At 37.7% G+C, this 25,625-nt stretch overlaps 1 protein-coding gene across 4 annotated transcripts in view; it reads left to right on the top strand.

The window, feature by feature from the left end:
- Positions 1 to 25,625, top strand: part of ZYG11B (zyg-11 family member B, cell cycle regulator) — an 83,683-nt gene that overhangs the window by 8,945 nt on the left and 49,113 nt on the right. For all 4 annotated transcript variants that reach the window (XM_041738442.1, XM_041738444.1, XM_041738443.1 and 1 more), the window contains one exon: positions 13,562 to 13,727. In XM_041738442.1, coding sequence (XP_041594376.1) covers positions 13,562 to 13,727 — 166 coding nt within the window. The remainder of the gene's footprint in view (positions 1 to 13,561; positions 13,728 to 25,625) is intronic.

Here is a 25,625-nt window from a genome sequence, read left to right on the forward strand (position 1 = left end):
TTTCTTGAACTTCTTCCTTATTTGTATACTGGTTGTGTTTGGGGAAGGAGAAGATAAAGGATTTAGATCGTATCTAAGGTTATCTTAGATGTTCATTGCTAGAAGTCTGAGGTGGTTGAATCATTAGTAGAAAATACAAAAACAAAACAAAACAAAACGCCTCCTCTCCCCCGGCCCCCAGCCCCAAACCAATAAACTAACAAGAGATTTCCCATGGACTACTACTAAAATGAGGAGTTAAAGATTGTCCAATACCTGAAGTTTCTTATACCCATGAACTCATGACACTTGTCTGTCTTTCATTCCCACGCTTTAATTTCAGGGCTAGACTTAGGACTTAATATTTCTCGATGGACACACAATCTTTTTTTATCTAGGGGAAAAAGTATTTTAAATATACTTATCAATAAATTTGTGCTTGACTGTTCATTTGTTCATTCAATAAACATTGAGTGCCCACTATGTTGTAGGCATTATTTTAGGCTCTGGGAATACATCAGTGAACAAAACACAGCTTTGTTCTATAGACTTTATATTCTATAATAATAGGTAGTATTTACTGAGTAGTTAATTTATCCCTGTTCTCAGTGTCTTGCACTTAGAATTTATTTAATTCTGACAATAATCCTATGATGTAAATACTGTTAATGTCTGCATTTTACAGATCGTAAAACTGAGGTGCAGGGAGATTAGGTACTTTCCCTGAGATTATATCATTTTGTAAGTAATAGAATTGGCACTTTAAACTAGGAAGGCTGATTCCCATACCATCACTTTTCAGAACAATATTACACAATCCTCCAGATAAATGTCGATAAACTGTTTTTAATCATAAAAGTATCAAGTTTGTAATCTTTGTATTCACTGGTTTCTGGCTCAGTCTTAAGAAAAAAAATCATCCAGGTATACAAAAAAAAAACAAAACAAAACACTATTGGAGCTTTGTCTTCTCTTGGAGGATTTGTCAGGTTTAAGAACATTTCAAGTAGGAGATGAGATTTTGAGCCTGTTTCACATGAATTAGAACTGAGACAACTACAAAAAGCCAGGATCCCAAAAGGTAAACTAAAAAATGTCTGTTTGTTGGTATAGGGAGACAAAATAGCTTATTTGTCTTGATATGGACTCTGGATGCGAAAACTCTCTTGAGAATTTATAACCATGAACCTGCTGTCCTATGTGTCTGAAATTTAAATTTATATTACTTATGTGAGATGGTTGCTAATAGGAAAGGAGTGCTTACTGGGTACTCTGTCAGGCATTGTGTTACAGGTTTTTTTTAAAAATATTTTTTTTAATTTTTATTTATTTATGATAGTCACACAGAGAGAGAGAGAGAGGCAGAGACATAGGCAGAGGGAGAAGCAGGCTCCATGCACTGGGAGCCCGACGTGGGATTCGATCCCGGGTCTCCAGGATCGCGCCCTGGGCCAAAGGCAGGTGCCAAACCGCTGCACCACCCAGGGATCCCCGTGTTACAGGTTTTAAACACACTTTCTCACCTCATCCTGATAATAGCGTCATGAGATAAGTACCAATATTATCCCTATTCTACCAAGGACAGAACTGAGGATCAGGAAACCTAGATAATTTGTAGTGTAACACCACCTAGAATTCAAATCTAGGTCTATTCTTCCTACTAACTACAATGCCTCTGGAAAAGGGACTTCAGAAAGTCCCAAAGTGCCTCAGCTTCCTTATCTGTAAAGTGAAATTTGTAATATTTCTCCTTTCATTTCATAAGATTATTGTATCATATGAAATAAAGGATGTGAGCTTGCTCTGTTTACTGTAAGACATTGTTACCAGTATCATCCATAAGCTATTTTTTTCTTATTATTAACCAAAAGAGAGACCTCAATATTCAGGGATCCTGAATCCCACAAGGTTTGTCCTGAGGAGACCATTTTAATACTTTTAATACCAGATATTTCCTGAAGTAGTGTCAATAGGAGAAATAAAATGAGTTTGAAACATGTTACAATCTAGTAATTTACTAATTCATTCAAGAAATAATTTATTGGATGCATTTTATTGGGCTTCAGTTCCAAGGATAGAAGATGCCTGATCTCTTTCATTTTTTTGTAATACTAGCAGCAGTGGAAGCCCCAGTCCCTTCCAACAGACTGTGGAATAGTCTGTTGTGATATATGGACAATTCCCAGTGTCCTCCCCCTCCCGCTTGGTAGAAATAGATGAGCCATTGCTTAGAGTATTGAAATGCTGCTTTACCATGACCCTGGCAATATAGTAATTGATAAAACTTTAAAAATTATGAAACAACCTACAAAATAGATAACTAAGTCATGGGGAAATGACTAAAAATGTCTTTAGCTGAGTGTTGTATAGATGACTAAATACTTCAAAGAAAGAGAATATAAAAAAGAAAAAAATTAAGAATGATTAAAAGAAAGCCACGAGGAGCACCTGGGTGGCTCAGCCAGTTACGCATCTCCCTTCAGCTCAGATCCTGATCCCAGGGTCTTGGGATGGAGCCCCACCTTGGGCTCTCTGTTGAGTGGGGAGTCTGCTTCTCTCTTTCCTTCTCTGGCTCCCCCTGCTTGTGCTCTCTTTTTCCTCTCAAATAAATAAATAAGATATATATTTTTAATTAATAATAAAAAAAAGAAAGCCATGAGAAGGTTTAAGAAGAGCTAATGAGGGTCAATATGAGATTCTTCAAAGACAGACCAGACCCTGTGGCCTCCAGAATCTCTCAGTAATGAGGTTTCTCTTTTGATTAATTACAAACAAAAGACACTTTATGGATGTCCCTGGTAAGAATGTCTTAGAGTAAACAAAGCATATTCAAATCCTTCATTTTATTTGATAAAATAACTTAGGAAGTGAAGGGGAAAATATTACAAATGTCATTTTACAGAAAAAGGAAGCTGAGGCACAAAATGAAATGACTTTTACAGAGGCATTGTAGTTAGTAGAAGGAATACGGGACCTAGGATTTTAATGAATAATAGATAAGGAAGAGATCCTTTTAGTTGGGGAGGTATGGAGCTGGGTTCTGAAGAAATGGAAAGCCATCCAAAAAGATATACTGCTATAAGTGCATGCATGTCATTACTGAAGAGACGGAGAGAGAGAGAGTTGATATCTCAGTAAGACATTTCCTTGCTGTTAGAAAGTAGTCAAGTAGAAAAGCTGGTTTGAGGAGCTATTCTTTTTTTGCCCTGTCTTCATTATCCCATACCCCTAACTGTACCCTGTTCTTATAATCAGTGTTTCAAAAGCAGGGAATCTGCTTATCAGGTACTTCATTTATTCACATACTCACTAGACACTGATCTTTTGCTCTGTGCCAGAGTAGGGGATGCAAAAATGGATAAGGTACGAGTCTTAATCCCAGTCCTTTTTAGTATATAGAGCATTAAACTCCTTCTGATAGATGATGAACTGTTCTAAAAATCCTTTCTACCTTCTAGGGGCTGGTAAATGATGTAGTCCCTCAAACATTAATTTTTATATACTAAGGGTTCCATACTAGAGAACTACTTAGTAAGTTACTAAGAATTACTACAATTTAGTAATCATAAAGCTAAAGTTAGCAGATTAAGAGTTTATTGAAGACTCCAGTCTTTTTTTTAAATATTTTATTTATTTATTCATGAGAGACACAGAGAGAGAGAGAGGCAGAGACACAGGCAGAGGGAGAAGCAGGCCCTATGCAGGGAGCCCGATGTGGGATTCGATCCTCAGTCTCCAGGATCATGCCCTCGGCTGAAGGTGGCGCCAAACCGCTGAGCCACCGGGGCTGCCCAAGACTCCAGTCTTTTATGAAGAAGTTTGACACTTGCAACTGTTGCAAAGGTCCTACTGTAGATGTATGAATGTAGCTTATTGGAATTCCTGTAGTTTCTTAGAGCTTTGTAGTAAGTACATCAAGTACTTACTACTTACATGTAGTAAGTACTACATGTACTTACATGTAGTAAGTACATCTTCAGTTGGTAGTTTTTTTTTATGGTTGCTAGTTTTGTATCTTAATTATGAATATTAATTTAAGTTTATTATTGGTATCACTTGTGTTTTGTTTGGTTAATCTAGTGTGTGGTAATGTATATTTGCATTAATAATATTTTTGAGGGCAGCCTGGGTGGCTCAGTGGTTTAGCACCGCCTTCAGCCCAGGGCCTGATCCTGGAGACCCTGGGATTGAGTCCCACGTCAGGCTCCCTGTGTGGAGCTTGCTTCTCCCTCTGCCTGTGTCTCTGCCTCTCTCTCTCTCTCTGTGTCTCTCATGAGTAAATAAATAAAATTTTTATATATTCAAAAAGCCATATGAAACATTTATGTAAGTCATGAAACATAGAATATAACAAATATTTAAAAACCTGCCATCCCATCTCAAGAAGTAAAACATGACCTCTGCTATCTCCTCTATGCCACATGCCCTTACCCTCAAGGTACCTTTTTTTTTTTTTTTTTACTTTATTATTCTTTATTTATTTTTGGGTTCTTAAGTCATACTTTTTTTTTTATTGGAGTTCAGTTTGCCAACATATAGCATAACACCCAGCGCTCATCCCACCAAGTGCCCCGCTGAGTGCCCGTCACCCAGTCACCCCAACCCTCTGCCCACCTCCCTTTCTATGACCTCAAGGTATTTTCTATCCTTTTTTATTTCATATCTTTCCCTTGCTCTTCTTTATAGATATACCACAACATATTTAGTTCAGAGGTAGCTTTCTAATCTTCTGAAATGATTTTCAGACAATATAATTTCCTATACTTGTGTAGATGTTTAATTGAAATCCTGCTACATATAATTTTTATTTGGCTTAATAATATTTTACTCTTAGCATTTTGCTGTGTCATTGAAAATTATCAGAAACATACATATTGCTGTGTAGTATTATATAGAATTGATATACCATGATTTGCTTACCATTTCCTCCTATTTAGGTATTTGTATGTATGGATTTTTTTGTCAGAAAAAGTGATCTATCCCTTTGTGTAAATACTGTTGTTAATATCTCATTTGTTTTTAGGTAAATTCTTAGATGAAGAAGTATTGGAGTATGGGTGTTTTTAATATTATTATTAATATATTCATATCCAGAAAAATTGTGCCAGTTTACACTCTGAACAGTAGTGTTTGAGAGGGCCATTCTGGGCTAATTCATTATGTCAAGGTTATATCCTGTTCCAGATAACACCACATTAACTAAAAAAAAAAAAAATTAAAGGGATGCCTGGGTGGCTCAGCAGTTTGAGCATCCGCCTTTGGCTCAGGGCATGACCTGCAGTCCTGGGATCGAGTCCCACATCGGGCTCCCTGCATGGAGCCTGCTTCTCCCTCTGCCTGTGCCTCTGCCTTTCTGTGTCTCTTGTGAATAGATAAATAAACTCTTTTAAAAAATTTTAAGAAGAGCTGTGCTGTTTCATACTGGAATTGTTGTTTTTCCTATTTGCCGTAGGGTATTTTTTTTTTAGCCATTGTTCAGGAACCATGTCATTCTGCCTGCTGTACTTGGGATAGTTAATTACAGGGCTTAGTTACCTCAAGAGATCACTCTTCCTGAGAATTTATCTATTCTTACCATTCAGCTGTCACCACTAGGGGATGCTATTTAAATCTGCACATTCAGCTTAGTTCTTTCACCAGAGCATTAGTTCCTTTTCTGTATTTGCCTGAGCAGACAGGACTCTCTCCATGACTACAACAAATTTCCTTTGAAGAAATAATCCTTTGCTTCGTCTTTTTACCAGTTTTGTCAGTGAGATTATAGGAGTATTAATCACCATTTCTTTAAATTTTTATTTTCTAACTTTTCATTTTGACAATTTCAGACATAAAAAATGGCAAAAATAATGCAAAGAATTCTCACGTAGCAATCACCAAAATTGCTTAAAATGTGTAGTATTTTATCCCATTTGCTTTATCTTGCTCGTCTGCTACACACACACTTTTTTCTCCCTGGTTAACTTCTACTTTAAATCTTGGAGTTGTTGTTATTATTATTATTATTTATTATTTTATCTGTGCTTCCCCTCTTCCACCTCCCTTGCTCCCTCACTAGAGCGTGCTGTATGAGATGAGAAGAAGAGTGTAATGTTTGGGATTAAATAACTTGATTCAAGGCTTAATTCTTTCACGTTCTGACTTGATGAGTTTGGGTCTGTTACTCTTTCTGAGCTCTGGTGTCCTCCTGTACAAAATGATGTCCACTACACCATGTTGTGAGGGCTGAGACAATATGTGTCAAAAGTATGCTGTATGAGTGTTGGTCAGTCCTTCAAAGAACATTCGCCTGTTGAGCTAGGCATTGTGCTAGGTACGGGGGTTCAGAAATGCTCACCTCGTGTTAATTCTTCCCGCAAATTATTTTTCACCGTTGATTTATTTTTCCATTTTCATTGCATCGACCCTAATCCACAGCATCATCACCTCATGTCTGAGCCATTGTTAACAACCAATGGGTCCCAATTGTTTTTTGGAATTTATATCAGTGCCGAACTAATAATTGCTCTGAGAGATGGTATGGTATAGTGGAAAACGTATGGACTTCATTATCAACAGATCTGGGTTGTGTCTTGGCCCGCTTTTTTTCTTTTTTTCTAAAGATTTTATTTATTTGAGAAAGCACAAGTGAGAGGGGTGTGGGTGGGGGAAGGCAGAAGGAGTAGAAGCAGACTCCTTGCTGAGCAGGAAGCCTGATATGGGGCTGGATCCCAGGACCCCTAGATCATGGCCTGAGCCCAAGGCAGACGCTTAAATGACTGAGCCACCCAGGCTGCCCTAGGTTCCTTGAACTTGAAGAACATCATGGTCTAGTGGGGGAGACATGCAGTCATAAAAAACAGTGGTTAACATGGGATTGTAAAAGAAACCTAAATTTGGAGTCAGATATAAATGGAAGCTTATGTAGTGATTTATTAAAGCACAAATAACTCTACAATCAGATTGCCTGGTGTCATCCTGGCTCTGGCATTTCTTAGCTGTATCAATGTAGGTAAATTAACCCCTCAAAACCTCAGTGTCCTCATCTTTGTAGAATGGGGATACTGATAGAATTTAACTTAGAATTTTTATGAAAAGTAAATGAAATTATGAAAAAAATTACGTAAAGCAGTTAACATAGTTTATAGCATATAGCATATATTAAAAGGTAATATGAGCTCAATAATTATGATTATGATATGATAGCATAGAGGTTAAAAGCTTAAAAATATAGACTGTTGTCTCATTCTTGATTGGGAGTCCCAGTTTAGCAATCTCTTGGCCATGTGAATAAAAGGAAGATATTTAACCTAAACCTCAGTTTCCTCATTTTTAAAATGCTTCTTGTAATGGTGCTTGGTTCATAGCATGTAGAAATGGAAAGAACTGAGGTATCTAACAAACTCTGAACCAGAACCTAAGGCTTAGTATTTTATGAAAAATAGCTATTCTCATTTTTATCCTTGCTCTGCTATCTGCTGGCTGTTTTATCTTTGACATGTACATTAATTTTTCTGAGCCTACCTTGTTCCACACAAATTTCTTTTGAAGATTGCAAACATATATAAAGCTAGATTAGTGCCTAGTACCACACAGCTTTCATTCAGTACCTAATAGCTATTATGTGAAATTTGAAATTTGTCAGGTGCTGAAAGTAAAATTCTGCCTTGGAAACCAACAGAACTAGTAATGTTTGACTGAATTTTGAAGGTCATGTGAGATTTTGTCACATAAAAGTACTAATCTAAAAAAAGGCTTAGTGGTGTCAAAGTGCCTGTTACATTGCTTAAGGAACCATGTTAAGTAGTGGGTTGCATTAAGTAACAGTTTAGTGTACCAATAAGAGCTGTGTGTTAAAGACCTGGGTTAGGCTGGATTGAGTAAAATGCATTATTACAGTTAATTAAAAAGAACTTTTACTTAATGATCCAAATGAAGTCAGACTTGACCTCCTTCCTCTGTCTTTTGCTATTTTACTAGGAGCAGTATTTGTATTCTGGCTGGAGTGTACCTAGTTGGTAAAGAGGAAAATCTCCCTGAGCAGAAATTTCTGAGAGATGAATTATTTAGACACTGAATTCCAGCTTCTGTTTTGTCCTTTCTTTTTTAGTCTTCCTATGCTGCTATTTGTTTAAAAATAAAGTAGGAGGGGATCCCTGGGTGGCTAAGCGGTTTAGCGCCTGCCTTCGGCCCAGGGCGTGATCCTGGAGTCCTGGGATCGAATCCCGCGTCGGGCTCCCGGCATGAAGCCTGCTTCTCCTTCTGCCTGTGTCTCTACCTCTCTCTCTGTCTATTGTGAATGAATGAATGAATGAATGAATGAATAAATAAATAAATCTTTAAAAAATAAAAATAAAGTAGGAGTGCACTGATCTCTCAATACTCTGTGTTAGCTTAAATTACTAGGATTTGGGGAATCATGGCAGTTTAGGTTTTTGGAGTAGGTCTCAGATAAGTACAGTTCTGGTTCTGTCACTGGCTTGATACATAACCTCTCTGTTCTTCATCTTTAAATGGAAGTGATTATCCTTGTTTATATCACAGGCCTGCTTTGAGTATCAAGTGAGATACTATATTCAAAACTGGTGTATAAAGTTGAATAGGTAGTATAGTGTGGTAGATAAGGGCATAGGCTCTGGAGCCACATTTCCTGGGTCTCAGTTCTGGCTCTGCAAGCTGTGTATTTCCAGACACACTGCCATTATTCTAAGTTCTCTGGTTCCTGCTTTATCTCATTTAATCCTTACAAAAACTTCATGAGATAGGTATTATGCTTATCAGTCTCCTAAGTGAGAAAACTGAGGAATGAAAGGTTGGGTAATGTGTATAGTGCCACAGTTAGCAAGTGGAAACTTAGGATGTGCACTCTAGCTCCAAAACCCAGGTTATTAACTCTTAGGCAGATGCACTTCCCAACAGAAGAGTAGCTAAATAGAAAATTCTTTGGCTGGGGATCCCTGGGTGGCTGCGGTTTGGCGCCTGCCTTTGGCCCAGGGCGCGATTCTGGAGTCCTGGGATTGAGTCCCTCGTCAGGCTCCTGGCATGGAGCCTGCTTCTCATTCTTCCTGTGTCTCTGCCTCTCTCTCTCTCTCTCTCTCTCTCTCTCATGAATAAATAAATCTTAAAAAAAAAAAGAAAGAAAATTCTTTGGCTTATCAATAGGAATTAAGGTAAAGTGGAGTTTCCTTGGAAACGGAAAATTTGTGGGGTCCAAAATCTCCTTGTTGAACACATTTTACTAATTGGTAAAGAATGATTACTTAAATATTTTAAGTGTTCATATATTACTTCCTGGGTTTATTTTGCTAAGTGTCTTGCAAAAAAATATGTTCTCAAAAGGTTTATATATCTTCCCTCTGATGGTTTCACAACTTGCATTTATTTTCTCTTCTGCAAACTAAATAGATTATTTTGGAATTTATGAACTGAGGTGAAAGTGTAGCTTGCTTCATCTGGCTGATGAATTTTAAATATTTAGGAAGATGGTACATGAAAATAGAAAAAAGCAGGAAGAACTCATAGTTAAAACTCAGGAAAAAAGAAATTCCGTATGAATTTTAGGATCAGCTTGTTAACTTCTGTGAAAAAAAAAAAAGCTGGGTTTTGATAGGTATTGTGTTGAAACTGTAGACCAATTAACAATAGTCTTCTAATCTATGAATATGTCTTTCTATTTATTTAGGTCTTTATTTTTAAAATTCTATACTTCTTTTGTTAAAATTATTTCTAAATATTTTATTTTTTGATGCTATTGTAATGGAATTTTTTTTAAAAAGGTTTTATTTATTTGAGAGAAAGAGGGTGAGATAGCATGACGTGTGGGAGAGGCAGAGGGAGAGGGAGAAGCAGACTCCCCACTGAGCAGGGATCTAGTTGCAGGGCTCAATTTCAGGACTCTGGGATCATGACCTGAGCTGAAGGCAGACCCTTAACTGACTGAGTGACCCAGGCGTCCCTGGAATTGTTTTCATAATTTCACTTTCAGATTGTTCAGTATAAGTGTATAGACATAATTGATATTATATATTGTAAATAAAATAGATCTTGGGGATCCTGGGTGGCGCAGCGGTTTGGCGCCTGCCTTTGGCCCAGGGCGCGATCCTGGAGACCCGGGATCGAATCCCACATCGGGCTCCCGGTGCATGGAGCCTGCTTCTCCCTCTGCCTGTGTCTCTGCCTCTCTCTCTCTGTGACTATCATAAGTAAATAAAAATAAAAAATAAAAAAAAAAATAGATCTTATATCCTACAACCTTGCTGAACCTTTTTTTTTAAGTTCTGATAGTTTTTGTTGTCAATTCCTTGGGATTTTCTTAATACTTTTCAATGATATTATTTATTTATTTATTTGAGAGAGAGAGACTGCAGGAGTGGAGGGAGAGAGGGAGAGGGAAGAGCAGGGAGCTTGATATGGGGCTCCATCCCAGGACCCTGGGATCATGATCTGAGCTAAAGGGAGACACTTAACCAACTGAGTCACCCAGACACCCCTCCTTAGGATTTTCTTTCTTTGTATTTTTTAATTCTTTAAAAATACTTTATTTGGTAGAGAGAGGGAGAGAAAGCACAAAGAGAGAGAGTGGCAGAGGGAGAGGGAGAAGCCAACTCCCCACTGAGCAGGGAGCCCATTGCAGGGCTCCATCCCAGGACCCTGAGATCACGACCTTGACCCCAAAGCAGATGAATCACCCAAGTGCTCATGGGATTTTCTTTTTATTTTAAAATTTTTTGGGGGGATTTTCTTTATACGAAATTATATCACCTACAAATAGAAATGGTTTTACTTCTTCTTTCTAATCTCTATGCTTTTTATTTCTTTTTCTTGCTTAATTCTAGGACCTTCAGTACAGTGTTGAATAGAAGTGGTGAAAGCCCCTATCTTTGTCTTATTCTTGATTTTAATGGGGAAATATTCAGACATTTAAAATTAAGTATGATAGTAACTGGGTTTTCCATTGATGATCTTTTTTTTTATAATAAATTTATTTCTTATTGGTGTTCAATTTGCCAACATACAGAATAACACCCAGTTCTCATCCCGTCAAGTGCCCTCCTCAGTGCCCGTCACCCATTCACCCCACCTCCCACCCTCCTCCCCTTCCACCACCCCTAGTTCGTTTCCCAGAGTTAGGAGTCTCTGTCTCCCTTTCTGATATTTCCCACACATTTCTTCTCCCTTCCCTTCTGTTCCCTTTCACTATTATTTATATTCCCCAAATGAATGAGAACATGTAATGTTTGTCCTTCTCCGATTGACTTATTTCACTCAGCATAATACCCTCCAGTTCCATCCACATCGAAGCAAATGGTGGGGATTTGTCATTTCTAATGGCTGAGTAATATTCCATTGTATACATAAACCACATCTTTATCCATTCATCTTTCGATGGACACCGAGGCTCCTTCCACAGTTTGGCTATTGTGGCCATTGCTGCTATAAACATCGGGGTGCAGGTGTCCTGGCGTTTCATTGCATCTGTATCTTTGGGGTAAATCCCCAACAGTGCAATTGCTGGGTCGTAGGGCAGGTCTATTTTGAACTCTTTGAGGAACCTCCACACAGTTTTCCAGAGTGGCTGTACCAGTTCACATTCCACCAACAGTGTAGGAGGGTTCCCTTTTCTCCACATCCTCTCCAACATTTGTTGTTTCCTGCCTTGTTAATTTTCCCCATTCTCACTGGTGTGCGGTGGTATCTCATTGTGGTTTTGATTTATATTTCCCTGATGGCAAGTGATGCAGAGCATTTTCTCATGTGCGTGTTGGCCATGTCTATGTCTTCCTGTGTGAGATTTCTGTTCATGTCTTTTGCCCTTTTCATGTTAGGATTGTTTGTTTCTTTGGTGTTGAGTTTAATAAGTTCTTTATAGATCTTGGATACTAGCCCTTTATCTGATATGTCATTTGCAAATATCTTCTCCCATTCTGTAGGTTGTCTTTTAGTATTGATTATCTTTATCAGGTTAAGGAAGTTCTTTTTTTCATGTTGAGGAAGTTCTGTAAACTATTTTTTATACCTTCCTGTTATGAATACTTTTCTGTGTGATTAGTATATCTTTGAACTATAATTTTTAATGACTTCCATTAAAATATCACATGTATAATTAATGTGATTAAGATGCCTGGGTGGCTCAGTGGTTGAGCGTCTGCCTTTGGCTCAGGTCGTGATCCTGGGGTCCTGGGATCGAGTCCCATATCAGGCTCCTCACAGGGAGTCTGCTTTTCCCTCTGCTTATGTCTCTGCCTCTCTCTCTGTGTCTCATGAATGAATGAATGAATGAATGAATAATATATATATATATATATGTATATATATTAGAAGAGTTGTGCTCCTGAGTCAGCTTTTAATTTGAAGCTATATACTTTTATCAGTAGGTACAGAATGCTGAGAAAGATGTTACTTTTCTCAGCCAGTTTTTAAAAAAATTTTTTTTATTGGAGTTCAATTTGCCAACATATAGCATAACACCCAGTGCTCATCCTGCCAAGTGCCCCCCCCCCCCAGTGCCCATCACCCCCCATCCACGTCCCCTTTCAAAACCCCGTGTTCATTTCCCAGATTTAGGTGTCTCTCATGTTTTGTCACCCTCACTGATATTTTCACTCATTTTCTCTCCTTTCCCTTTATTCCCTTTCACTAGTTTTTAGATTTCCCAAATGAATGAGACCATATAATGTTTGTCCTTGTCTGATCGACTTATTTCACTCAGCATAGTACCCTCCAGGTCCCTCCATGTTGAAGCAAATGGTGGGTATTTGTCGTTTCTAATGTCAGCCAGGTTTCAATTAAAACTTTAAAAATGAAGATAATACTTGACTACTTTTTAAGATAGGGTTGAAAGAATAAATATTCGAAAATTCATGTAAGATACTCAGTACAATCATATGGAAAGCATCTAATGAGTGATAGCTACTATAATTATATTATTATTATTATTATTATTATTAACATATAGAGTATTTATTTCTGTAGTTAAAACCCTTACTCTTAAATCTTTGTGCTTGTTTGATTAGCTCTTTATTCTTCAAACTGGAATAACTGGGTTAACCTTTCTCTATTTTGAGGATGTTAACACCTATAGCAAATTCTTTTACCCAATAAATTCATTCAGTTTGGGATGGTGATTTTGTGGGAGATCAAGTTTCAAAGTAAATTTGGTCTAGATTTTGGAAGGACTCAGGCATCGTCTAACAGTCTAAGAATGTTATCTTTTGTCTTCAGGCCCATGGAAGTCTGTGGAAGGTTTGAGCAGGGGAGGGTAGTAATTTGGGAAGATTAATCTGCTATACCTCTGAGGTCTTCCCTGACCATCCTTGACTGATTAGGGCACCCTGCTTGTACTTACATACTACCTATTACTTTCTCTAATATAGTATGTAATATAATACTTATAAATGTTATGTAAATACTTGTTTAAATGTTTCTTTTCTTTTTGAGGACATGGGTCACCTGTTATATTCTCACTGCCTAACATAGTATCTAACATATGGTAGACACTGAGTAAGAATATTTGTTGAATAAGTAAATGAATGTTTTATTCTCTACTTTTCTGGAAACTAACTTGTTGGCTTTTGTGTTCCCTTTATGTTTTTTCCTGGGCTCCAAGGAGGAGGCATCTCCCTATTCCTTACTTGATATCTGCTTGAATTTCCTGACTACTCACCTTGAGAAGTTCTGTTCAGCAAGACAGGATGGAACATTGTGTCTGCAGGAACCTGGAGTATTCCCACAGGAAGTGGCTGATCGACTGCTTCAGACCATGGCTTTTCATGGTAACAAATAAAATAAGCAGAGTAAACCAGAATTATGTGCTGTTAATTGGCATTGGATTTTGAAGTGCTGCTGTGGCCATTTAATTATTTTCTTAGAAAAGGACAGATGAGCCTAATTCCAGGAAAAGGAATGCATTTGTTGTTGTGTGTCCTGCTACTTACTATGTAATTTGAAATAAGCATTTTTCTTTTCTAATCTAGGAACATTTCTTTCTTTCCTTTTCTTTTCTTTTCTTTTTTTCTTTTCTTTTCTTTCTTTTCTTTTCTTTTCTTTTCTTTTCTTTCTTTTTTCTTTTCTTTCTTTCTTTCTTTCTTTCTTTCTTTCTTTCTTTCTTTCTTTCTTTCTTTCTTTCTTTCTTTCTTTCTTTCTTGACTTTTCTCATGGCAAAAATAACTTCTCTTTCAAAATATCCGTTTAGAAGTTTGCTAGTATAAAATACTTTACATCCTCATCTGGCAGTGGGAAATATAAGTAAATACTATTATGGGAAAACTAATTTCTGCTTTTGACCTTTTAATTGGGAAAGCATAGTTTTAATTCAGTACTTCTGTTTTCAAAAACAAAGGATGCCTGGGTGGCTCAGTGGTTGAGCATCTGCCTTTGGCTCAGGTGGTGATCCTGGGGTCCTAGGATTGAGTCCCACATCCGACTCCCTGTGAGGAGCCTGCTTCTCTCCCTATCTCTGTCTCTCTCTCCATGTGTCTCATGAATAAATAAATAAATAAATCTTTTAAAGATTTATTAAACAAAACAAAACAAAAACAAATTTGGAAAATAAATTGGAAAACTCTTACTGTGAAATTCTGTTTATGTATATTGAGGATTTTTATTATTTCTGATTAAGTTTTAAGTTAAAAGAGATAATGCCATTTTTTAAAAGATTTTATTTATTTATTCATGGGAGACACACAGAGAGAGTCAGACACAGGCAGAGGGAGAAGCAGGCTCTGCGGGGAGCCTGATGCAGGACTTGATCCCAGGACCCCAGGATCACGACCTGAGCCAAAGGCAGACATTCAACCACTGAGCCACCGAGGCATCCTGAGATAATGTCTTTTTTATTTCTGGTTTATAAACTCTATACTCTCTTAACTAATAAAATTAGTTCACAGCTATAAAATGGAATGAAAATGTGGCAATAATAATAACTGTCATTTACTGATTGCCTGTTACATGCCAGGCATTTTATGTTTTCCTTGAATTTTCTCAAAAATCCTATAAAATAGCATTTTTATCCTACTTATATACAGATGAGGAAACTAATTCAGAAAGTAACTGAAAGGTCATAATGCTAATAAATGTTAGAGGCCTAGTTCAAATAAGTTAAAGTATGTGTGATTCCAAATCTTTGCTGTTTTCACTGCCACACAATTTTCGTACATGCCCATTAGAGCTATCCCTGTTTCTAGATGCCAGATAATGCTGTATACTTTCACTTTTGCTGTGACTATATATACATATAAAGTATGAATCCAAGGAAAGGTGGGAGAAGTAAGGCTGTAGAGACATTTTGGAATAATTTTGGAAAGAAGACATTTGTACTCCGTGATTTTAACTAAATTGCTCAAGTCTGTAGTCTTTAAATTCTTTCAGCCTGCCAAAGAAACTGGGTTAATTTCAATAGGTGCTATATATGGTAAGATTAAAAGTCCCTTACAAAGCTGCACAACAATTTTAAGAGATTATGCCACTGCTTTAATTTCTTTCTGGTCTCAATTTAATGACTGTGCTTAACATAATAATTTTAAATATATATACATGTAGAGATGTTAATCTTATAAGTAAAAAAAATAAGTGTTAACTAAAGTCTAACTTTACCGGATTCTTTTTGAAATATAATTATTGAGAGCTAATAATAGTAGCCAACATTTATTGAATACTTATTATTTACTAGCACTGTGGCAAATGGTTTATATGAGTAAAATAATGGAAGTAGTTTTTAACTAAGTGTAACTAAATAATTATCCTCCAGGGTGGTGTCCTGGAGGGACTATATGCATAATTATAATGTGTTTTCTACCTCTTTCAAGCTGCCTTCAGATAAGGAAACTGAAGGTCAGAAATACCTCTTTCAAGCTGCCTTCAGATAAGGAAACTGAGAGTCAGAAATAAGTGGCTGCCCCCAGTTGTATCATACCAATGTGATTTCCTGCCTTATTCACCAAAAAGTGTTCTGAGTTATTTAATCTCTTTGCAAAAGAAGCAAGAGTAGGTACTTCTCACCTGAAACTTACATAATATTGTATGCCAACTATACTTCAGTAGTAAAAATAAAAATTAAAAAAGCAATTTGTGAAAAAATAAAGCCTTATGGTAACTCTTACATAACAAGTTTGAAATTCAATTTAGGAATTTGTCAGATGTAGATTAAGATAGGTAATAATTGGGATCCCTGGGTGGCCCAGGACGTGATCTTGGGGAGCCGGGATCGAATCCCACGTCAGGCTCCCGGTGCATGGAGCCTGCCTCTCCCTCTGCCTGTGTCTCTGCCTCTCTCACTCTCCCTCTCTCTCTGTGACTATCATAAATAAATAAAAATTATAAAAAAAAAAATTAAGATAGGTAATAATTAAAATATAAAAAATTGAAAAAAGTAGAGATACTACTGACATATGCAAAAGAACATATTGCCAATTCTTGTCACAATTTTAAAAGTTGTTTCACCAGTTTTTTTTTGTATTTGAAAATTTTCATAATAAAATGGAAAAAAGGTCTATGATTACTTTTAAAATTTATAATATATTTTTTCTAATAATTTTAGAAAATCTTAACTTATTTACATTCAAGATTTTTTTCTTATTTGCCCAATTCAAAGGAGTAATGATATTGGTAGCAGTTTTTTTTTTTTTTTTTTTTTTTAATTTTTTTTTATTTATTTTTGATAGTCACAGAGAGAGAGAGAGGCAGAGACATAGGCAGAGGGAGAAGCAGGCTCCATGCACCGGGAGCCCGACGTGGGATTCGATCCCGGGTCTCCAGGATCGCGCCCTGGGCCAAAGGCAGGCGCTAAACCGCTGCGCCACCCAGGGATCCCTTGGTAGCAGTTTTTATTAAAATAAGCCCAATGCTAAAGAGTTTTACTTATAAGATCTTTGATTCTCATGTCACAATCATTGCTTATTCTGTGTCACGGTGCTAAAAGTTCTCCAGGAAATGTGTAAGAGCTAGGAATCAGAATAAGATTTTTGCCATCTAATGATAATGCCTCTGTGTTATATTGTATACCTAACCTAAATTGATACACCTTGATGTGTTTAGCCTTCTGTTTTGGGATTAAATTGAAAAGAGTAATACTTTTTGGAGGAAAAAAAGAGTAATATCTTTTGAAATATTATGGATTGCCTCCTTGAATAGTCAACTAGATTTTCTAGGTAACTGAGGGCTTATACTCCCGAAGTAGTACCCTACTTCTCTGGAGGTCACATTGCTGGTCATCTCTGCTGTTTATAGCCTAAACCAGAAACAAATAAAAAATACTTTGGGGCAAAATCCTTATATATAGGCTTCTGTACTTCACTCCTTGAAAGAAGCTCTTGAGGGGCCCTCATTTAGAGCATATTATTAAATGAGAGTGCTGAGAAAGATGGCAGAATAGGAGGATCCTAAAGCTCACCTCATCCTACAGATAATCTAGTAACACCCATATCAGTGTAGATAACCTAGAGCATATTCTTAGGTGTACATGGTTCTAATTACCTTGGTTTTTTAACCATAACAAATTAAGAAACAATAATCTAAAGGGCACAGGCTGCTGACTAACAGCCCAACTAGATAATATGACAGTAATGGAAGATTTAGCTTAAATACATTGTAGCAAGTACAATTATTGGACTTGGAAAAAAGATAAGTGATTCTTCAGTATGTTTATTTTTGAAAGAAGGGAAAGATAATCTAGAAAGATTTCCTTGAGATATAATAATGACATTTGTGTAGTGTTTTCACTTTGCAAGATGATTTTTATATGTATTGTCTTATTTAATCTTCACAGCAGTCCCTGTGAGAGAAATTCGAAACCTAGCATAGGTGCATGGCACACAGTAAAGAATCTTATCTTTTACAGATAAGGAGTCTTAGCCTTGTGGAATAATTTATCTACTGAGAAATAGGAAATAAATGTTGGAACCAGGGCTTAACATTGGACTGATTCTATATCTCATGCTCTTTTAAAAGATTTTTGCTCTTTTAATCCTAGTACTCTTAAATGTAGAAACTTAAACTTAGTTACTAGAAAAATTTACTTAATGTAGATTGACCCTGAGAAGCCAGGAGTAACCTATTATTTTACTACATGTATGTGTATGATATCAGACTTGAGAACAAAGTTTGTAAGATTCTGTGATAGTCACTATAAGATTAAAATCAGTCTTAATTAACTGAGGAATCTATAAAGTTTCATCCTTAAAAGACAAAACTAACATTAAAAATATGTGTAAATATATTTTGTGGTGTAAACAGGAAAACGTTGATCCTTACTCAGGGTCTGTTTCCATTTTTGGTTTGTACAAGGCTTCTTCAAAATCCTTAATGTATGTGTGGAAGGAGTTACTAGTGAGTTCAGAAGAGGCCCAATAGAAATAAAATGTATGGGAAGGAAGTTCCAGAGAAGAAAATTATTAAACACCTGTTGTGTGCTAGGCACTATGTTAGGTATTGAGTGTATAATACTGAACACAGGAATCTTGCTCTTGTGGATCATACATAGTTCAGTGGGACTTCTTTCTTAACTATAGCTAAGGAGCAAATAAATATTAATGGAATTACAACTTGTGATGAGTTCTCTGAGAGAAAAGAACATAGTTCTCTCATGGAGAATAAAGAGAAGGTGTCTACTTTAGATTGCATGGTCAGAGCAGCTTCTCCAGGGAGGTGATAACTAGGCTGAGACCTGTGTGGTGAAGAGGCAGGTTAATAATAAAAGATAGGGCCTCACAGCACTGCCCAGGAGGTTTTGATTTTTCCCTGATCAGCTAGCAACTCAGTATTTCTAACAGTTGTTTCATATGTTCTTTGCTCTTCATAGACTTTCTGTCATTTACTCTAAGCAAGAAAATTTAAGCCATCAGATGGAATTGCCTTAACTCCATGTCAGCATGCCTTCAGATTTTCCTCAGAGTGATTATTTATTTATTTATTTATTTATTTTTATTTTTTATTTTTTTAAATAAATTTTTATTTATTTATGATAGTCACACACACACACAGAGAGAGAGAGAGAGAGAGAGAGAGAGAGAGAGGCAGAGACACAGGCAGAGGGAGAAGCAGGCTCCATGCAGGGAGCCCGATGTGGGATTCGATCCCGGGTCTCCAGGATCGCGCCCTGGGCCAAAGGCAGGCGCCAAACCGCTGCGCCACCCAGGGATCCCCAGAGTGATTTTTTAAATTCAACTTTGTATTATGTATTTGTTTCTAAGGCTTTATTTATTTATATTTTTGTTTTTAATTTTTTTGTATATTTTTTATTGGAGTTTGATTCGCCAACATAAAATACCCATTGCTCGTCCCGTCAAGTGCCCTCCTCAGTGCCTGTCACCCAGTCACCCCATCCCCCCCCATTTCCCCTTCCACTACCCCTTGTTTCCCAGATTCCCCATATAAATGAAAACATATAATGTTTGTCCTTCTCCTATTGACTTACTTCACTCAGCATAATACCCTCCAGTTCTATCCATATTGAAACAAATGGTGGGTATTCATCTCTTCTAATGGCTGAGTAATATTGCATTGTATACATAGACCACATCTTCTTTATCCATTCATCTGTTGATGGACACCGAGTGGATACCGAGGATCCTTCCACAGTTTGGCTGTTGTGGACATTGCTACTATAAAATTGGGGTGCAGGTGTCCTACCCCAAAGATACAGATATTACATCTGTATCTTTGGGGTAAATCCCCAGCAGTGCAATTGCTGGGTTGTAGGGTAGTTCTATTTTTAACTCTGAGGAACCTCCACACAGTTTTCCAAAGGGGCTGCACCAGTTCACATTCCCACCAACAGTGCAAGAGGGTTCCCCTTTTCCACATCCTCTCCAACATTTGTGGTTTCCTGCCTTGTTAATTTTCCCCATTCTCACTAGTGTGAGGTGGTATCTCATTGTGGTTTTGATTTGTATTTCCCTGATGACCAGTGATGCAGAGCATTTTCTCATGTGCTTGTTGGCCATGCCTATGTCTTCCTCTGTGAGATTTCTGTTCATGTCTTTTGCCCTTTTCATGATTGGATTGTTTGTTTCTTGGGTGTTAAGTTTAATACATTCTTTATAGATCTTGGAAACTAGCCCTTTATCTGATATGTCATTTGCAAATATCTTCTCCCATTCTGTAGGTTGTCTTTTAGTTTTGTTGACTGTTTTTTTTGCTGTGCCAAAGCTTCTTATCTTGATGAAGTCCCAATAATTCATTTTTGCCTTTGTTTCTCTTGCCTTCATGGATGTATCTTGCAAGAAGTTGCTGTGGCCAAGTTCAAACAGGATGTTGTTGCCTGTGTTCTCCCAGGAATTTGATGGATTCTTGTCTCACATTTAGCTCTTTCATCCGTTTTGAGTTTATCTTTGTGTCTTGTATAAGAGAATGGTCTAGGGATCCCTGGGTGGCGCAGCGGTTTAGCGCCTGCCTTTGGCCCAGGGCACGATCCTGGAGACCCGGGATCGAATCCCACGTCCGGCTCCCGGTGCATGGAGCCTGCTTCTCCCTCTGCCTGTGTCTCTGCCTCTCTCTCTGTGACTATCATAAATAAATAAATAAAAAAAATAAATCTTTAAGAGAATGGTCTAGTTTCATTCTTCTGCATGTGGCTGTCCAATTTTCCCAGCACCATTTATTGAAGAGACTGTCCTTTTTCCAGTGGATACTCTTTCCTGCTTTGTCGAATATTAGTTGACCGTAGAGTAGAGTTGAGGGCCCATTCTGGGTTCTCTATTCTGTTCCATTGATCTATGTGTCTGTTTTTGTGCCAATACCACACTGTCTTGATGACTACAGCTTTGTAGTACAACCTGAAATCTGGCATTGTGATGCCCTTAGCTCTGGTTTTCTTTTGCAATGTTCCCCTGACTATTCGGGGTCTTTTCTGATTCCACACAAATCTTAAGATGATTTGTTCCAACTCTCTAAAGAAAGTCCATGGTATTTTCATAAAGATCGTATTGAACGTGTAACTTGCCCTGGGTAGCACTGACATTTTCACATTATTAATTCTTCCAATCCATGAGCATGGAATATTTTTCCATCTCTTTGTGTCTTCCTCAATTTCTTTCAGAAGTGTTGTGTAGATTTAGGGTATAGATCCTTTACCTCTTTGGTTAGGTTTATTCCTAGGTATCTTATGCCTTGGGTGCAGTTGTAAATGGGATTGACTCCTTAATTTCTTTTTCTTCAGTCTCAGTGTATAGAAATGCCACTGATTTCTGTGCATTGATTTTGTATCCTGCCACACTGCCGAATTGCTGTATGAGTTCTAATAATCTTGCTATGGAGTCTTTGGGTTGTCTATGTACAATATCATGCCATCTGTGAAGAGGGAGAGTTTGACTTCTTTGCCAATTTGAATGCCTTTTATTTCTTTTTGTTGTCTGCTGAGGCTAGGACTTCTACTACTGTGTTGTATAGCAGTGGTGAGAGTGGACATCCCTGTCTTGTTCCTGATCTTAGGGGAAAGGCTCTCAGTGTTTCCCCCTTGAGAATGACATTTGCTGTGGGCTTTTTGTAGATGGCTTTTAAGATGCTGAGTAATGTTCCCTCTATCTCTGCACTCTGAAGAGTTTTGATCAGGAATGGATGCTGTATTTTGTCAACTGCTTTCTCAGCATCTATTGAGAGGATCATATCGTTCTTGTTTTTCCTCTTGCTGATATAATCTCTCATGCTCATTGCTTTACGAGTGTTGAACTAGCCTTGCATCCCGAGGATAAATCCCACTTGGTCATGGTGAATAATCCTCTTAATGTCCTGTTGGATCCTATTGGCTGGTATCTTGTTGAGAATTTTTGCATCCATGTTCATCAGAGATATTGGTCTATAATTCTCCTTTTTGGGGGTCTTTGTCTGGTTTTGGAATTAAGGTGATGCTGTCCTCATAAAACGAGTTTGGAAGTATTCTGTCCCTTTCTATCATTTGGAACATCTTTAATAGAATAGGTATGGTTTCTTCTTTAAACTTTTGATAGCATTCCTCTGGGAAGCCATCTGGCCCTGGCCTTTTGTGTCTTGGGTGGTTTTTGATGACTGCTTCAATTTTTTCCCTGGTTATTGGCCTGTTCAGGTTTTCTATTTCTTCCTGTTCCAGTTTTGGTAATTTGTGGTTTTCCAGAAATGTGTCCATTTCTTCTAGATTGCCTAATTTATTGGTGTATAGCTGCTCATAATGTGTTTTTAAAATCATTTGTATTTCCTTGGTATTGGTTGAGATCTCTCCTTTTGTATTCATGATTTTATTCATTTGAGTCTTTTCTCTTTGTTTTTAATAAGGCTGGCTAATGGGTTATCTTATTAATTCTTTCAAAGAACCAACTCCTGGTTTTGTTGAGCAGAATTTCTTTAACTCCACATGTTTGAGGTTCTTCCAAATTTCTTCTTGTGATTGAGTTCTAGTTTCAAAGCATTATGGTCTGAAAATATGCAGGGGACAGTCCCAATATTTTGGTATCCATTGAGACGTGATATGTGACCCAGTATGTCATCTATTGTGGAGAAAGTCCATGTGCACTTGAGAAGAATGTGTATTCAATTGTGTTTGGATGTAAAGTTCTGTAAATATATGTGAAATCCACCTGGTCCAGTGTATCATTTAAAGCTCTTGTTTCTTTGGTGATGTTGTGCTTAGAAGATCTGTCCTATGCAGAAGTGCCATATTGAAGTCTCCTACTATTAGTTGTTATTATCTAAGTATGTCTTTCCTTTGGTTATTAATTGATTGATATATAATGTGGCAGCTCCCCCATTAGGGGCATAAATAGTCATGATTGTTAGGTCCTCTTGTTGGATAGATCCTTTAAGTATGATATAGTGTCCCTCTTCATCTCTTACTACAGTCTTTGGGATAAACTTTAATTTATCTGATATGCGATGGCTACCCCAGCATTCTTTTGAGTATCATTTGAATGGTTAATTGTTTTCCAACCTTTCACTTTCGGGCTATAGGTGTCCTTTCCTCTAAAAGGAGTCTCTTGGGCATCCTCGGTGGCGTAGCGGTTTAGCGCCGCCTGCAGCCTGGGGTGTGATCCTGGAGACCCAGGATCGAGTCCCACATTGGGCTTTCTGCATGGAGCCTGCTTTTCCCTCTGCCTGTGTCTCTGCCTCTCTCTCGCTCTCTCTGAATGAATAAATAAATAAATCTTATAAAAAAATAAAATATAAAAGGAGTCTCTTGTAGACAGCAAATAGATGAGTCTTGCTTTTTTATCCAGTCTGAAACGGTGGTGTGTCTTTTGATGGGATCATTTAACCCATTCACATTTAGAGTTACTATTGAAAGATATGAATGTGGTGTCATCATAATACCTATTCAGTTCCTCTTTGTGGATTATTTCTTTGGGCTTCCTCTTTCTTTTACAGGGTCCCCCTTAATATTTCTTGCAGAGCTGGTTTGGTGGTCACATATTCTTTCAGTTTCTGCCTATCTTGGAAGCTCTTTATCTCTCCTTCTATTCTGAATGAGAACCTTGCTGCATAAAGTATTCTTGGCTGCAGGTTCTTCTCCTGCCCCCCCCCCCCCCCTTTCTTTTTTTTTTTAAAGTAGGTTTCTTGCCCTGCATAGAATCCAACTCAGGGCTTGGACTCACGGTCCTGAGATCAAGACCTGAGCTGAGATATAGAGTCAGACACTTAAGCAATGAGCCACCTAGGCACCTCCTAAAGATTTTTTTCTTTTTAAAGATTTTATCAATTTGAGAGACAGAGAGATACTGAGAGAGAGCAGGAGTGGGGCGGGGGGCGAAGCAGGCTCCCCGCTGAGCGGGGATTCTGATCTGGGGCTTGATCCTAGGATCCTGGGGTTATGACCTGAGCTGAAGGCAGACACTTAACCAACTGAGCCACCTGGGATCTCCAAGATTTTTTTTTTTTTTTTAAGTTTATTTATTTAAGCAATCTCCAAACCCAACATGGGTCCCTGAACTCATGACCCAGAGATCAAGAGCTGCATGCCCCACATCTGAGCCAGCCAGGCAACCCAAGATTTTGTTTTTAAGTAATCTCTACACCCAATGTGGGGCTCAAATTTATAACTCAAAGGTCAAGAATTGCATGCTCTACCAATTGAGCAAGGCAGGCATCCCATTAAACTTTGTATTTTTAGATAATTGTTAATTCACATGGAGTTGTAATAAATAATATAGTTTATCAGTCCATTCTTTTTTATTGCAGAGTAGTAGTCCATGTTTTGGAATACATTGATTTGTATTGACATTCATCTGCTGAAGGACATCTGGGTTTCCAATTTTTAGCTATTATGAATGTAATATCTCATTATGAATATTATAATGTTAAAATAATCCATTTGCAGGTCTTGTGTTAATGTAGAAGGGTAAATTCCCAGGAATACTATTGCCAGATTGTATGGTAGTTGGATGTTAAGTTTTAAGAAATTGTCAAGCTGTTTTCCAGAGTCCCAGTTCCATTTTATATTTCTACCAGCTATATATAACTGATCCAGTTTCTCCACAGATTTGCCAGCATTTGCTATTATTACTGTTTCTTGAATCATTCTGATAGGTAGCCATTATTTCTTCAAGTATTTTTTAAGCCCTGCCCTCTTTCTCTTCTTCTGGGACTTCAGTGACACAAGTAGCTCTGTTCAATTTGTTCTTCAGTCTATTTTTCTCTGCTGTTATTTAGATTTGGGTAATTTCTATTGTTTTATCTTTTAGTTCACTGATTCTATTATTCCTTCCATTCTGTTGTTGAACCCAACCATTATTTTCAGCTTTAAGATTTGCCTTTGGTGGTTCTTCTTTTTCTTCTTTGTAAGGTTTTATTTATTTATTTGAGAGAGGGAGCACGAGCAGGAGTGGAGGTGTAAGAGCAGCAGAGGAAAAGGAACAGTCAGACTCCCCACTGAGCAGGGAGCTCAACACAGGGCTCAATCCGAGGACCTCAAGATCGTGACCTGAGCCCAAGGTAGACGCTTAACCGACTGAGCCACCCAGGTGCCCCATTTGGTTCTTTGTATTTTTTATTTATTTGCTGAGGCTTTCTATTTTTCATTTCTTTTGGGCATGTTTGTAATTGCTCACATGCATTTTGATAAGGGCTTCTTTACAATGTCAAATAATTGTAACATTTCTCTTATCTCAGTGTTGACCTCTATAATCTTTTTTTCATTTTGAGATCTTACTGGTCCTTGGTATGATGAGTGATTTTTTTTTTTTTTTTAATCTGGACATTTAGGGTATTTTGAGACCTTTCTGTTTTAGTTTGTGTCTCTGACACCACTCTAGCAGTGGAGGGTAGCGGCATTGCCTTGTTATTTCCAAATTGGGGTAAACGTTCTGGTTTCCACTTGTCTTCTGTTGACATCCAAGACATGGGGCTTTTCCTTACTGTGATGCAGAGGATGGCATTTTGGTTCCCCACTAGGATTTTACAGAATTACTACCTAGGTGTGAGTACTTTATTTCTCTCCCCAGTTGGCCTCCACTGACACCATACTGGGGTGAGGTGGCCTCATTACTTTGCACAGTAGTAAAAGTCTTGACTTTATCAGGCTTTCTATGAAACTCAGCAGGGAGGAGGAGCACCTCATTACTGCCAAATGAATGTGAAAGTCCAGGTCCCCCACATTGTATCTGTTGACAGTACAGGGGAGAGTGGTTCTTACCACCCACCAGAGATGAAAGTCCTGGCTCCCTACTCAGTCTTCTCTAACACCTCCCTAAGGGAAGATTGGAGCAACTAGTTAC

The sequence above is a fragment of the Vulpes lagopus genome, chromosome 23, assembly GCF_018345385.1.
Source record: "Vulpes lagopus strain Blue_001 chromosome 23, ASM1834538v1, whole genome shotgun sequence".
Lineage (NCBI taxonomy): Eukaryota > Metazoa > Chordata > Mammalia > Carnivora > Canidae > Vulpes > Vulpes lagopus.